Raw genomic sequence first — 14,167 nt, 5'->3', positions numbered from 1 at the left:
TGCTCTGTATTAATGCTCCTCATTGGGATTTGGGTTTTTTAATTTTGTAAAATGTTTTGAAAAACTAATAATTTTTTTTAAAAAAACTGAAACACTTTGCTTTTTCCTCAAATACGAGAAACTCTGCAGACGCTGGAAATCCAAAGCAACACACAGAAAATGCTGGAGGAACTCAGCAGGACAGGCAGCATCTACGGAAAAGAGTAAACAGTCGACGCTTTGGGCTGAGACCTTGCATTGGGACTTTATTTTTTAGAGATACAACACAAAATGGGGCCTTCCAGCAACCCACCTATTTAACCCTAGCCTACTCAAAGGAGAATTTATAATGGCCAATTAATCTACTGACTGGTATGTCTTTGGCTTGTGGAAGGAAATAGAAGTACCTGGAGAAAACCCACGTGCACATACAAACTTGCTTACAGAGACCGCTGGAATTGAACTCTGAACTATGGCGCCCTGATCAGGTAATAGCACTGTGCTAACTAATGTGCCTTTAAAAGGAGAGTGGTCAATGCACAAATGTATCATATTGCCTTGATGGAAGTCATAGAGGTCCAAGATGTTTGCAAACTAGCAACGCCTACTCACACTTTAACCAAATACCAAGGCACAGGCACAAGACTCACAAACCTATACCTACACTTCCTTCCTGGCCTGACCTCCCAAGAATGATGACCAACAGAAAATTCAATCACACCACCAAGTGCACGTGGGGACACATCCTTTGGTTAAGGGAGAGTTTGAAAGGTAAAAAACAGAAGCTCGCTGACAAGAATGCAAGTGAATGGATGACTTTTGGCAACTGAGGGAATGAAGTTCACTTCCAACAAATCATAACGGGAAGGAAGAATGTAATCTGAATGAAATGACCTTATAGAACTATTGCTCCTACTGTTAGTAAACATTGCATTTTCAGACAGTGACACATATCCATTACAACTATTTCATTGATCAAAGTTGAACATCCATTTCTTGAACTTCCAGTAATTAGTTCAAACACCGGCTTAATATTTCCATCCCCCACTCTGACCCCTCCCTCACCTGCCTAGCACCTCCCCTCGATGCCCTCCTCCTTCCTTTTCTCCTATGGTTCACTCTCCTTTCCGTTTAGATTTCTTTTTTGACCATAAGATATAGGAGCAGAGTTAGGCCATTTGGCCCATCGAGTCTGCTCTGCCATTTCATCATGGCTGATCCATTTCTCTCTCAGTCCCAATCTCCTGCCCTGACCAATCAAGAATCTATCAACCTCAGGCTTAAATATACCCCATGACTTGGCCTCCACAGCTGCTTGTGGCAAAGAATACCATTCCTTTTCCAGCTGTCAGATTTTACTCCATCCCCTCCACCCACCTTATTATTCTGGCTTCTGCACTCTCCCCAGTTCTGATGAAGTGCCTCAGCCGAAAACGTTGACTATTTGTTCCTCTCCATAGATGCTGTCTGACCTGCTGAGTTCCTCGAGCATTTTGTGTGTTACTCTGGATTTCCAGAATCCCTTGGTTACACCACTTTTACAAATGTTGCAGGTTCCCTGCACAGATATTACACTGACACAGATGATAAAACAATGCACTGGAATGTCTAAGACCCGCAAAATGTAGATTGCAGATCTTAGAAATTCCAGTGCATTGGTTTCTGATGAGTTAAAATCTGCAAAGTCCCTTCAGCGTACAACTACTGGACAGAGAAGGAAGATTAGCTTTATCTGTCACAGACGCATCAAAACGTGTGTTTTGCACCTTGGTCCCTGAGGAATGTATAAATGACAATGAGCTTGAACTTAGACAGTGATTTGTGTCATTTGCTTTCACAACCTGCACAGGCCGAGGATGTGATGGGGGACAGCCCACTGGTGTTGCCACACTTGTAGTGGCAACAACTCACTAACTCTTAATCTGCACGTCTTTGGAAACCCGTAGGGTCAAACTCCTTTGAGGTGGGAATCGGACCTGATCAGTGATTGTTAGTGTTGTACGACTCTGCTGTTGTAGAGTTACAATGCCTGTCCATTAAACTACAATGTTAAAAAGGGAACACAGATCCATCTAAGCTGAAGATAAAGAGGCAAGATATGTCATCCCATCCAGTGGTACTAGAGAGCTAAGGACACATGAAGGAAGAGGAGCTTAGAAGACAAATGGCACCTAACAGTGACCCCTTTGCTTGCATCTTCAGAAACAGCTCTATTTCTATCTTTAATATCTCTATTTTTCCCTTTCAGGGTTCTTTTGAAGACCCTGATCTGGAGTTACACACTGACCGGTTCTTTGCCGGAATGGGACCCGCTCTCGGGGTCTCACGACCGACTGCTATTCGATATGCCGAGGACACAGCCTAGAAGACCAGCGCTCCTTCAGGGTTCTGGGATTATGGCTCTGGAGGCAGGCGGACTTGAGGTTGGTGCCACCACAGGAACACTGGTGTGTCGTGGGAGACGGAAGATCGAAAGCAGCAAGCTGGCGGCTGGCTGTGTGCCCGGAGACCTCCAGTTCTTTGGACACAGAGCTTGGAAGAAGCGATGCAACAGACTTTTAACATTATAAATCACTGAGTTGTTTGTTATGTCTCCCCTCTTGCTGTGAAACAGGGACAGCTCTTTTTCCATTATTAGGGGGAGACGGGAGAGGGGAGAGGGGAGAGGGGGACTGTGGTATGTTGAATTACCGGGTGAGAGAATAGTCTTTGGGGTACTGCAAGTCTTTATCTTTACTGACGCTTTGCTGCACGCACGCTTGAGTGCTCGGTAGGGTGGGGGGGGGGGGTAGTGTGCCAGTGCTTTTTTGCTGGTGGGGAGGTCATTGCTCTGCTGTTACTTATGCATGGGAGGGGGAATTTGGGGTTCTAACATTTAACTGTCATTCATTCTTTGGGGCACTCCTCTGTTTTCGTGGATGTTTGTGAAGAAAAAGAATTTCAGGATGTATAATGTATACATTGCTCTGACATTAAATGTACCTTTGTAGTAACCCAGCCCTAAGGAAGACTAGGCAACCACTGGGCCCCAAGTCTCATTAGGCAGTAGTCTACCTGCTCCTGTTGATCCTTAAAGCTTTATCAGTAAAAACTTGTTAAACAGGAAGAGGGAAAGGTCATCCATACAAATCTGTGCATACCCACCCAACTTCTACATTGTCAAATATTCTTTATCAACTGAAGTCGATCAATCGAATTACAATACAGAAAGGGGCCAGTAAACATCATGAAAGACCCCACCCACCCTACTCATGGACTGTTTGTCCCACTCCCATCGGGGAGGAAGCTGCACAGGATCCACTCTGAGACTGTTGCTTTCCCCAAGCAGCAAGATTGATCAACACCTCCACACCCCCAACCACCACTATTTTATCATTTCCTGTCAGAGTCACCTTATGTACAGACCCTCCTGTGCCCAGCATCACTTTATGGACGTACAATCAATCTGTCATAAGCTATCTTATGTATTTATATGTTCTTTACCTTATTGATTTTTTTGTGCGACATTGGAGTAACAATTATTTTGCTCTCCTTTACACATGTACTGGAAAGACATTAAACAATCTTGAATATTGAATACTGTAGATGCCAGAAATCCAAAACAGAAGGGACAGTACTGGAAGCAACAAAGACTCGGGCCGAAGGGTCTGCACTGTGCTGTTGACTCGGGAGGTCAGTGGAGAGAGAACCATTCAATGTTTCAAGTCAAAAGTGCTTATCTGTATTCTGCTGGCTATTCTGTGTTCACAGATCTGAAACCATTGTTTGCTGGAAGTGGGCTAAATGTCCCTCTTGAGCTGATCAGAAACCTTTCGTGAAAGAATTTGAAATGGCAGCAGTGTGGAGGGGCAGAGGGACTCAGGGTGAAAATAACTTAATTCAAGGGGGCATAATGTTGAGGTGGCTGGAAGAAAGTATATTCACTTAAACTTGCATCCACCACTTCTGTTGGAAGTTTGTTCCAGCCTTGCACCATCCTCTGACTGAGGGTTCCCATTAAATATTTCACCTTTCTCTCTTAGCCTATATCCTTTAATTCTAGCTTCACCCAACCTCAGTGCAAAAAGCTTGCTTGCATTTACCCTTTCTAATCTCTCACCTTGTTGTATGTCTCTATCAAACCTCTCCTCATTCTCCTACGCTCCAGGGAATAAAGTCCTAACCTATTCGACCTTTCCCGATAACTCGGGTCCTCAAGACGAGCAACATCATTGTAAATTTTCTCTGCAATGTTTGTATCTTTCCTGTAAATAGGTGAACAAAACTGCACACACTACTCCACATTTGACCTCACCACCATTTTATTGAATTTCACAATAACATCTGAACTCCTGTACTCAGTATTTTGATCTATGACAGACGATACATCAAACGCTCCCTTTGCAACGCTGTCTACCCTGATTTACCTTTCTAAAGTGAAACACCTCACACTAGAAATTTTATGTATTCCATGTTTGCCACAAAATGACAAACTTCGCGACACACTCAGTGGCCACATTATTAGGTACACCTGCTTGTAAATGCTAATATCTAATTAGCCAATCACGTGGTAACACCTCAATGTACAAAAGCATGTAGACACGGTCAAGAGGTTTAGTTGTTGTTCAGACCAAATATCAGAATGGGGGAAGAAATGTGATCTGAGTGACTTTGACTGTGGAATGATTGTTGGCGCCAGATGGGGTAGATTGAGTATCTCAGAAACTGCTGATCTCCTGGGATTTGTAGAGAATGGTGCGAAAAACATACAAAAAAAAATCCAGTGAGCATGGATGAAAGAAAAATATGGGTTATGAGGTAGTGTGGGTTTAGTACTTTTTTTAAAAAAAAGGAATATATGGGTCGGCACAACATTGAGGGCTGAAGGGCCTGTACTGTGCTGTAGTGTTCTAGTGAGCAGCAGTTCTGTGGGTGAAAACACCCTGTTAATGAGAGAGCTCGGAGAAGAGTGGCCAGACTGGTTCAAACTGACAGGAAGGTGACAGTAACTCAAATAACCACCCATTACATCAGTGGTGTGCAGGAGAGCATCTCTGAGCACACAACGCATAGAACCTGGAAGTGGATGGTCTACAGCAGCAGAAGACCAAACCAGGTTCCACTTCTGGACTTAATAAAATGGTCACTGAGTGGAAATCAGTGATAACCTGTTCCTCAGCCATCTGATTTAACACCCTATCCAAGATGCAGGAGGTGAAGAGGTGGCAAGCGATATTGCAGGGGGAATGCTCCTGGTCACACTGTATAAGCACTTGCAGAAAGCATTTTTCATCGTAATAGATTGCAGGTTAAAAGCAAACATCAGCTGGAAAATCCCCACGGGCTTAAATAAATCCTTTTAGCTGAGAGACGCTACAGCATCAGGCAAGTCACTGGTGCTGGGTGGAACTCTGCTAAAAATAAAACGTTGTCTGTAGCTGAGATGCTCCTTGAGTTTCCTTACAACAGGAGCTGTACGCCCCATCCTCCCCAAACTTCTGCTGAACCACAAGCTACTCACGTGCGTGGTTGTCCGCCAGTCCATTGAGGCTGCTGGAGATGTCCCGTCTCCTGTACAGGCACACGACCTTGGCTTCTACGTTCCCACTGCCGGTCTGCTTAAAACAAAATAAATAAATCAATCACACTCTGCAACCAATTCAGATGCTCAATTTGATCAACTCCCAGGTTGGAAGGTTGTGAACTCGTGTTCCTTCCCAGGGCAACACTTGGTGTGAGTGGGTGACATGTTACCAGAAGGGCATAGGGCATCTTTTGTACCGTCTAAGTCTTCTCAGATAGACGCAGGTGGATCCTTGGCCACTATATGAACCAGAGGACAATGATGAAATACCAGTCTAGAGTGGAGGATTTGGCAGACAGACCAAGAACAACGTACATTTAAAAGGCAGGGAAGGAGCCCTGATGAAGGGTCTCAGCTGGCCCAAATGTCAAGTGTTTGTTCCCCTCCATAGATGCTGCCTTATCTGCCAAGTTCTTCCAGCATTTTGTGTGTGTTATTTTGGATTTCCAGCAGTTGCAGAATTATTTAGAGATAGAGCGCAGAATAGGCTTTTCCAGCCCTTCGGGCCAACCCACCCAGAAACTCGCCAGTTTAACCCTAGCCTAACCACGAGACAATTTACAATGACCAATTAACCTACCCGGTATGCCTTTGGTTTACAGGAGGAAACCGGGGCACACAGAGGAAGGCCTCGTGGTTCATGGGGAGAACATACAGACTCCTTACAGAGGACAATGGCATCGAACTCCAAGCTGTAATACTGTTGCATTAACTGTTATGCTACCATAGTACCCTAGTGTCACGTGATTCTGAAAGGGGTTAATGTGGTCTGAACAAGAAAGTGCGTCACTTCATACTGAGCCGAACACAAAAGATCCAAACTGTGCTGTCCTGTATGAGGAGTAATTTCTTGCCAGTGGGTGGTGAATCTGTGAAATTTGTCATCACAGAGTCGTTGAGGCCAAGATATTGGGTACAGTTAAAGGTGAGGTTGATAGGTTTTGGATTAGTTAGGTTTATGGGAAGAAGGCAGGAGAATCGGGTTGCGGGTGATAATAAGCCAGCACAATGGAATGGCTTGATGGGCCGAATGGCTTAATTCTGGTCCCATGTCTTATCATGGCTCATCAACATGCTCCTAAAATTAGTCACTCAATGCACCAAGGTCACCCAGGAAAAGACAGATGCTGGTTGGCATATCAAAACATCTGTGGTAGGGTTAGGGTCTGGATTCAAGACATGAACTTTATTTTATTTAGATGTACAGCATGGAACAGACCCTTCTGGCCCAACTGGCAGCAACCCCAGTCTACTCACAGAACGATTTACGATGTCCAACTAACCTACGAACCAGTATGTCGTTGGAATGTGGGGGGAATCCCACACACTCACGGAGAGGACGTGCACAGTCCTTACTACTCAGAACTGAACTCCAAATGCCAACAGCCTGAGCTGTAGTTGCAACCCGCTAGCCGCTATACGACTGTGGCACTTCAGTTAGAATGGAAGAAGGGGTTTTTTTTAATGACAGATGTGCAGCAGGAGCAGCGGGAATAAGATCAAGTTAATTCCCAGGAGAGTCAACAATCTTCCCTTCCTTACTACAGGAAAAACAAAATCAGGCAAGGCAGCAGGTCAGCTGGGAATGCCGACAGCTGGCATGGGAGCAGCCATGCATATACGCCAAAGCAAATAAGGTCCACGTTCAAGATTAAATGTTGACCTGAAATAGGAGTTTTAATGTAGGGGGAAGACCAAAACTAGGGACACAAACACGAGATAAACGCAATTGCAAATTTGCAAGGTGGTGGTAAAACTGTCGGTTGGGTCTCGGTACCCACACCAACAGGCTCAGGAACAATAATTACCTCACAACCATCAGGCTCTCGTCCTAATGAAGGGTCCCGGCACAAAACATCAACATCATTTCTACAGATGCTACCTGACCTGCTGAGGTCCTCCAGCATTTTGTGTGCATCGTTCTGGATTTCCTCAAGTTCTCAGAGGGGACAACTTCACTCACCCCAACACACTCTGTGGACTCACTTTCCAGGCCGCCACTCGATATTTTTTGCTGATTTATTATTGTTGTTTTTTTCTTGCTTTTGTATCTGCACGGTTTCTTTCCTTTTGCATATTGTCTGTCTTGTTGGGGGCGGTCTTTCATTGATCCTATTGAGCTTCTTGTGAATGCCCACAAGGAAATGATTCCCAGGGTTGTACTGGTGACAGATACGTACTTTGATAACAAATTTATTTTGAACTTTGAATCTGGATGAAATGAGGGAGAAGTGGACGGGTGTCAGTTGATAGGAAAGAGGCAAGGGAGGGCAGAAAAGGCAGCAGGGCCTGTGGTTTGATTGGAACATCAATTTTCGCACAGATGAGAGCAGTACAAATACACGTTTGTTCAGCACAGAACTGAAACCAGCTTTAGTATAAATGTTATGAAGCAATAATTTTTAATTCATGGCAATATTATGCTGTGGGTTTCTGTTCATATGGTACTTATATAAACATCAGCTTCGGACATGCCTGAACCATAACCACATAATCATTTCCACCACACCGACCGAAGACCAGCTCAACAGCATGGCACTGAACAGTGGCAAATGGGTCACAGGTCACCCACACACAGCTTTCTGAAAGACGGTGGAGTGGATTGAAAAACCAGGATTCACGGGCTGGTGCTCAGGTAGAGTCTCGCGAGATAGTAGTGGCATATTAGACCAAATCTGTCCCCAGTGAAATGACAGAGGAATAAGTATTGCGTCCAGCACATCAGGGAATCTCCCTCGCTCTTCCAACAGAGGCTATGAGATTGCTTACATTTTCTGAAGGGACTGATGATGACACTTACTTTTCCAGACTCAGTATTTATTGTTTTGCGGTAGTAGTACAGAAAAATGTTGTATAAATTGCAGTAAAGCTTTGAGTGGATCCCTTCAGGTCAGTCCTGGGTGACTGGGGGGGGGGTCCCTTAATGACAGATGCTGCCTTCTTCAGAAATGGAGGCAAGGCCAGTGCCCATGTTAGAGCTGGCTCAGTCTGCACCCTTCTGCAGCTAATAGATTATACTGTGCTAGTGCCATTATAACAAGGTATTTACCAACTGCAAGCTTCTCTTTCACCTTCCATTGCTTATATGATGTTTGTTTGCTATGGGCCATCATGGTCTTTCCATGACCGTGACTGTTCATGGCACATTTTTCTGCAGGAGTGGTTTGCCATTGCCTTCCTCTTCACAAGACAGGTGACTCCAGCTATTATCAATACGCCTCAGAGATTGCCTCCCTGGCGTAACCAGGACGTGACTTGCACCAGCTGGTCATACGGCCATCCACCACCTGCTGCCATGGCTTTAGGTGACTCTGACTGAGGGTGGGGAGGTGGGGATTAAGCAGGTGCTACACCTTGCCCAAGGGTGACCTGCAAGCTTGTAGAGGGAAGGAGCACCTTACACCTCCTTTGGTAGATGTATCGCCACCCTGACACCCAAGATGAAATGTTAAGACTTCCAATATTCTAGTTTTTTTAAAAAAAGTTTATTTAGAGATAAAGCGTGGTATTGACCACAATACTGACAGTCCCAAGGACAACTGGGCACTTGCTGTTAAAAATGTATCTGTGGATATTAAGACAGGGCAGGGCTAAGTTTCGATGCAATTCTGATGTGTGCTTTGAGATGGAATGGTGCTCTCTGCCTGCTGACCAGAGAAGTCACCGATAGCGGTTCTGGGGTGACGCTGTTTGCCAGCTATCACCAGTTCAATGAAGGGGTGGAACGTAGAGCAGCCACAACCACCAACCACCCGTGTCCCCAAAATCTGAAGAACCTGTACCTTATTTAGTTCCTCTATCCTTCTGATAAGATATGGATTACTTGAGGAGTTTTCAAAGTAAACATAATCTGAAAGAGAATGCAGAGGGACAAGATCAGAAAACACACACTTTGTAGACAAACGTGCTTTATATCCCCCTGCCACTTCCTGGAATGGATGGCATCATAAAACTCATCTCGGAATCCCTCACTCCCCTCGATTATTTCTCCAGTTCTATCACCCCATCTTTGGCTCCAACTCTGGTTCCACTCCCTAAATCTTTCCACCTCCCTCCCCCCAAAACATCTCAGCGATCAGACTTGGCTATCTGCCATATTAGATTGGCAAGTGCTTTTGTGATGCTTTAGAAATGCAATATGCCGTTGTGGCCTCCTCCCATTACTCCTGGATCCCGTTGAGGGTGAAGAGCACGAGGTTCCTTGGTGTGTACATTAACAGACAATCTAACCCAGACCCACGCTTCCTCAAAGAGGCACAGCAGCGTCCACACTTTGAGAAGATTGTGAGCAAGGCTACCAGCACTCATTCTAACAACTTTTTACAGGAGCACCATCAAGATATGGAAGCTGCAAGACATCGAACCACAAGGCTTTGTTCTAGATTCCAGCATCTGAAGATCAAAGTAAATTTTATTAACAGAGTACATATCTGTCACCACATACAGTCCTGAGATTCATTTTCCTGCGGGCGTACTCAGCAAATCCATAGAGTATTAGAAAGATCAACCAGAGTGCAGAAGACAACAAACTGTGCAAATGCAACTATAGATAGATAGCAATAAATAACGAGAACATGAGATAATGAGATAAAAGAGTCTTTAAAGTGAGATCATTGGTTATAACATATAAATTTACAGCAAATTACAGGCCCTTTGGCCCAAAATGTTGTGTTGACCATGTAACCTACTCTACAGACTGCTTAGCGCATGACCCTCTATTTCTCTAAGCTCCATGTGCCTATCTAAGAGGCTGTTAAAAGATGCATAGCATCCACTTCCACCAGCAGTGCATTCCACACACCCACCACTGTGTGAAAAAACTTACCCCTGACATCCCCTCAGTACCCATTTCAAAGCACATTTCAGCCCTGGGAAAAAGCCTCCGGCTATCAACAAGATCACTATCTTGTACACTTCTGCCAGGTCACCTCTCAACCTCCGTTGCTCCAAGGAGAAAAGGCCGAGTACACTCAACCTATTCTCATAAGGTACGCCCTCCAATCCAAGCATCTCCTCTGCACTCTCTCTATAGTATCCACATCCTTCCTGTACTCAGGTGACCAGAATTGGACACAGTACTCCAAGTGGGGTCTGACCAAGGTCTTGTATAGCTGTAACATTACCTCACGACTCTTGAACTCAAATCCCACGGCTGATGAAGGCCAACACACCATATGCCTTCTTAACAGCAATGTCAACCTGTGCAGCAGCTTTGAGTGTCCTATTGACACGGACCCTAAGATCTCTCAGATCCTCCACTCTGCCAAGAGTCTTACCATTTATATTATATTCTGTCTTCAAACTGGACCTTTCAAAATCAACCACTTCACACTTATCTGGATTAAAGTTCATCTGCCACTTCTCAACTGTTCTGCACCCTATCAATGTCCCGCTGTAACCTCTGACAACCCTCCAGACTACCCACAACACCCCCAACCTTTGTGTCACCAGCAAACTTACTAACCCACCCTTCTACTTCTTCATCCAGCTCATTAATAAAAATCACAAAGAGGAGGGGTCCCAGCAGTACACCACTGGTCATGGTTGTGGGAACATCTCAATGGATGGGCAAGTGAGTATGGTCATTCCCTTTTGTTCAAGAGCCTGAAGGTTGAGGGGTGGTAACTGTCCTTGAACCTGGTGGTGTGAATCCTGAGGCTCCCGTACCTTCTACCTGATGTTCACACTCCAATGTTGCATAACAAGTGGTCGTTAGAGCCAAACTCCAGGTGACTCCATGATCACCTCTCTGCTCCACCAGGATGTATCCTGCCTAACACTGGACGTGGCAGTGCAGTGAGGGCCTGTGCAGGTGGCACAGCACAGCACATCCAACAAGGAATGAAGGCGAATCACAAACACAAGCGATTCGGTAGATCAACACACACAAAATGCTGGAGGAACTCAGAAGGTCAGGCAGCATCTCTGGAAATTAATAAATAGTCAATGTGTCAGGCTGAGATTCCTGATCCAGACAGGAAAGGAAGGGGGGGTGGGGGGGGGGGGAAGATGCCTAGACTAAAAAAAAAGTGGGGGAGGGGAAGCAGGACAAGCTTGAAGGAGATAGGTGGAGCTGGGTGGGTGGCAAAGAGAGGAAAGAATCTGACAGGAGAGTGGACTATTGGAGAAAGTGAAGGAGAAGGGAAGCCGGGGAGGTGATAGGCAGAAGAGGTCAGAGCTAGGAATAGAAGAAAAGGGGAATTTTTGTTTTTAATCAGGAGAAATTGATGTTCATGCCATCAGGTTGGAGGCAACCCAGATGCAATATGAGGTGCTGCTCCTCTAACCCTAAGGGTGGCCTCATTGTGGCACAAGAGGAGGCCGTGGACCGACAAGTTGGAAAGGGAATGGGAATTGGAATTAAAATGTTTGGACACCGGGAATGCCAAATCAGTAGATGCTGGAAGTCTTGAGCAACACACCCAAAATGCTGGAGGAACTCAGCAAGCTGCAGCATCAATGGAAGGAAATAAACAATCGATGATTCTGGCCAAGACCTTTCACTGGGGCTGGAAACGAAAGAGACAGAACCCAGAATAAAATGGAGGGAGGGGAAGGAGCACACACTGGCAGATGATAGGTGAAGGGGAAGGTGGGTGGGTGATAGGGGTAAGTGGTAAGAGGCTGAAGGAATCTGATAGGAGAGGAGAGTGGACCATGGAAAAAAAGGAAGGAGAAGGGGAACCATAGAGATGATGGACAGATGAGGAGAAGAGAGGGGGAGGGGTGAGTGGTGTAGAAGTTAGAGAAAGCGATATTAATGCCACCAGGTTTGAGGCTGTCCAGATGAACCAGCCTGCTTTCCTGGCCCGCCTTCAGGATGTCTGCAATTCCTGGCAAATTGCAGGAGAGATAAACCCCACCTACCACGGTTTACCACATCAGAAAACTATGACAATATGGGCGAATCAGTTTGCCAGTGGTGACTCAGTTAAAGTATTAGGAAGTAATTCCACACTGTCCCTTCAAAAGGCTCCCAGGTAGAAAAATCGCTCATTGCGGGCACCTCTACACTCTGTATACACGAGCAAGGACATACCACAAAGCAACAAGGAAGTATTTACATGTCTCTAGTGTCATGACTGCAGAGTTTCACCAACTTGCTTATGACCAGGTATAAGCACTGTCCCAAATACCAACGTAATAATGAGCAATATGATACTGGAGGATAAATACTGACTACAGGACACCGGAGAACTCGTCCCTCTTATAAAACAAGAAACACACCTCCTGGCCCCTTGTGCCCTCGCCACCATTAAGACTATGGCTGGCTCTCTACTCAAGCCACTTTCCTGCATTCTCAAGATCCTTGGGATTTTGTTATCACCCTACAGGGAGAATGGTGGTTTATAGTTTACCTGGAAGTCAACACATTCTTTGGCAATTTTCTGACAGAATTAGCTTTGAATTTGTCGGCGTGTCTGGAATAGGGTGTTGGACGGGTGTCAACCCTCCTGACTCAGACACCAATGACTGGAAATGGGTTGAGGGGAAATTACCAGAGGGGGAATCAAACAAGAAGTTGACTATAGGAGGTGGTAGAAGAAAGGACGTTCAGAGACAAGAGACTACACTACAGTTTATGAACTGGACAGCAGAACCAACCAAGTATTAAAGGGCAAAACAGGAAGCCTTACAGCCAGCGACATGGTAGTATAATGCTTTACAGCGCCAGCGATCCAGCTTCAATTCCTGTCTGTATATTCTCTCTGTGGTCACATGGGTTTCCTCCGGGTGTTCTGGTTTACTCCCACATCCCGGGTTAGTCATTAAGTTGTGGGCTTGCTATGTTGGCAATGGAAGCGTGATAGCACATCCTCGGACTGTGCTGGTCGCTGATGAAAATGACGCATTTCACTGGGTACATATTAACTAAAGCTATTTGCTCCAAACTCATTAATTCCCATATACTCAACAATATTTTACATATAATAAATGAACTGCCCGGTCTGTGCCACCTTGGCACGGGCGCTGGGCCCCACAGACACCGTGTTTCTCGGCATGATCTATTCCGTTTTTTCCCTCAACCATCAACCTACGTGCTTCACAATCCCTCAGAGCGCAATTCCTCCAGTTACATGGAAACACACAAGTTTTAAACAATAGTGTGTTTTTTTGAAAAGAAGATACACAACAAGGAACGGTTACTTCCTGCTGGTTTTTGACCTTGGTTACTGATCCTGGCACTGACAGCCAAAAGAAACTTCCAACTATAATTAGCCTCTTCCTCAACACTGGAACCTACAAGGCTCGGAGTACCTGGGCACGAGTTTAAAGGTATAGGCCAGACTTACCACTATCACAAGTTACTTGCAAGCATTATCACAGTAAATAACCTCAGACAAACATCTAACAAGCTGGAAGGTAAAATGGACCCAGAGATCAGGGATAGATAAAAAAAATACTGGAGGAACTCAACAGGTCAGGCAGCACCTACTCTTGTTCCTTTCCACGCCTTGTGGCGCGTTGGGTAGCAGTTCTGCCGTTTTGTTTGCATATTGTCTGGTTTTTTTCCCAAGGTCAAGTTGCTAGCTCGACACTCAACCCAGCACAGATGGAAAGCGTGCAAGGAGCCAGGCGGATTCAAAGCTGGGACCACTATGCCACCGGCCGGCAAAGGCAGCA

At 45.4% G+C, this 14,167-nt stretch overlaps 1 protein-coding gene across 3 annotated transcripts in view; it reads right to left on the bottom strand.

The window, feature by feature from the left end:
• Nucleotides 1-14,167, bottom strand: part of mta2 (metastasis associated 1 family, member 2) — a 113,886-nt gene that overhangs the window by 76,998 nt on the left and 22,721 nt on the right. For 2 of the 3 annotated variants that reach the window (XM_073031407.1, XM_073031405.1), the window contains exons 2-3: nt 9,325-9,392; nt 5,480-5,576 (exon numbers count right to left, since the gene is read on the bottom strand). In XM_073031407.1, the coding sequence (XP_072887508.1) occupies nt 5,480-5,576; nt 9,325-9,392 (165 nt within the window). The remainder of the gene's footprint in view (nt 1-5,479; nt 5,577-9,324; nt 9,393-14,167) is intronic. The other variant, XM_073031406.1, reaches the window with a different exon arrangement.

This window comes from Hemitrygon akajei, chromosome 28, assembly GCF_048418815.1.
Source record: "Hemitrygon akajei chromosome 28, sHemAka1.3, whole genome shotgun sequence".
Classification (NCBI taxonomy): Eukaryota; Metazoa; Chordata; class Chondrichthyes; order Myliobatiformes; family Dasyatidae; genus Hemitrygon; species Hemitrygon akajei.
The sequence above is the reverse complement of the archived record's forward strand: the minus strand, read 5'-3'. Positions and strand labels throughout refer to the sequence as shown.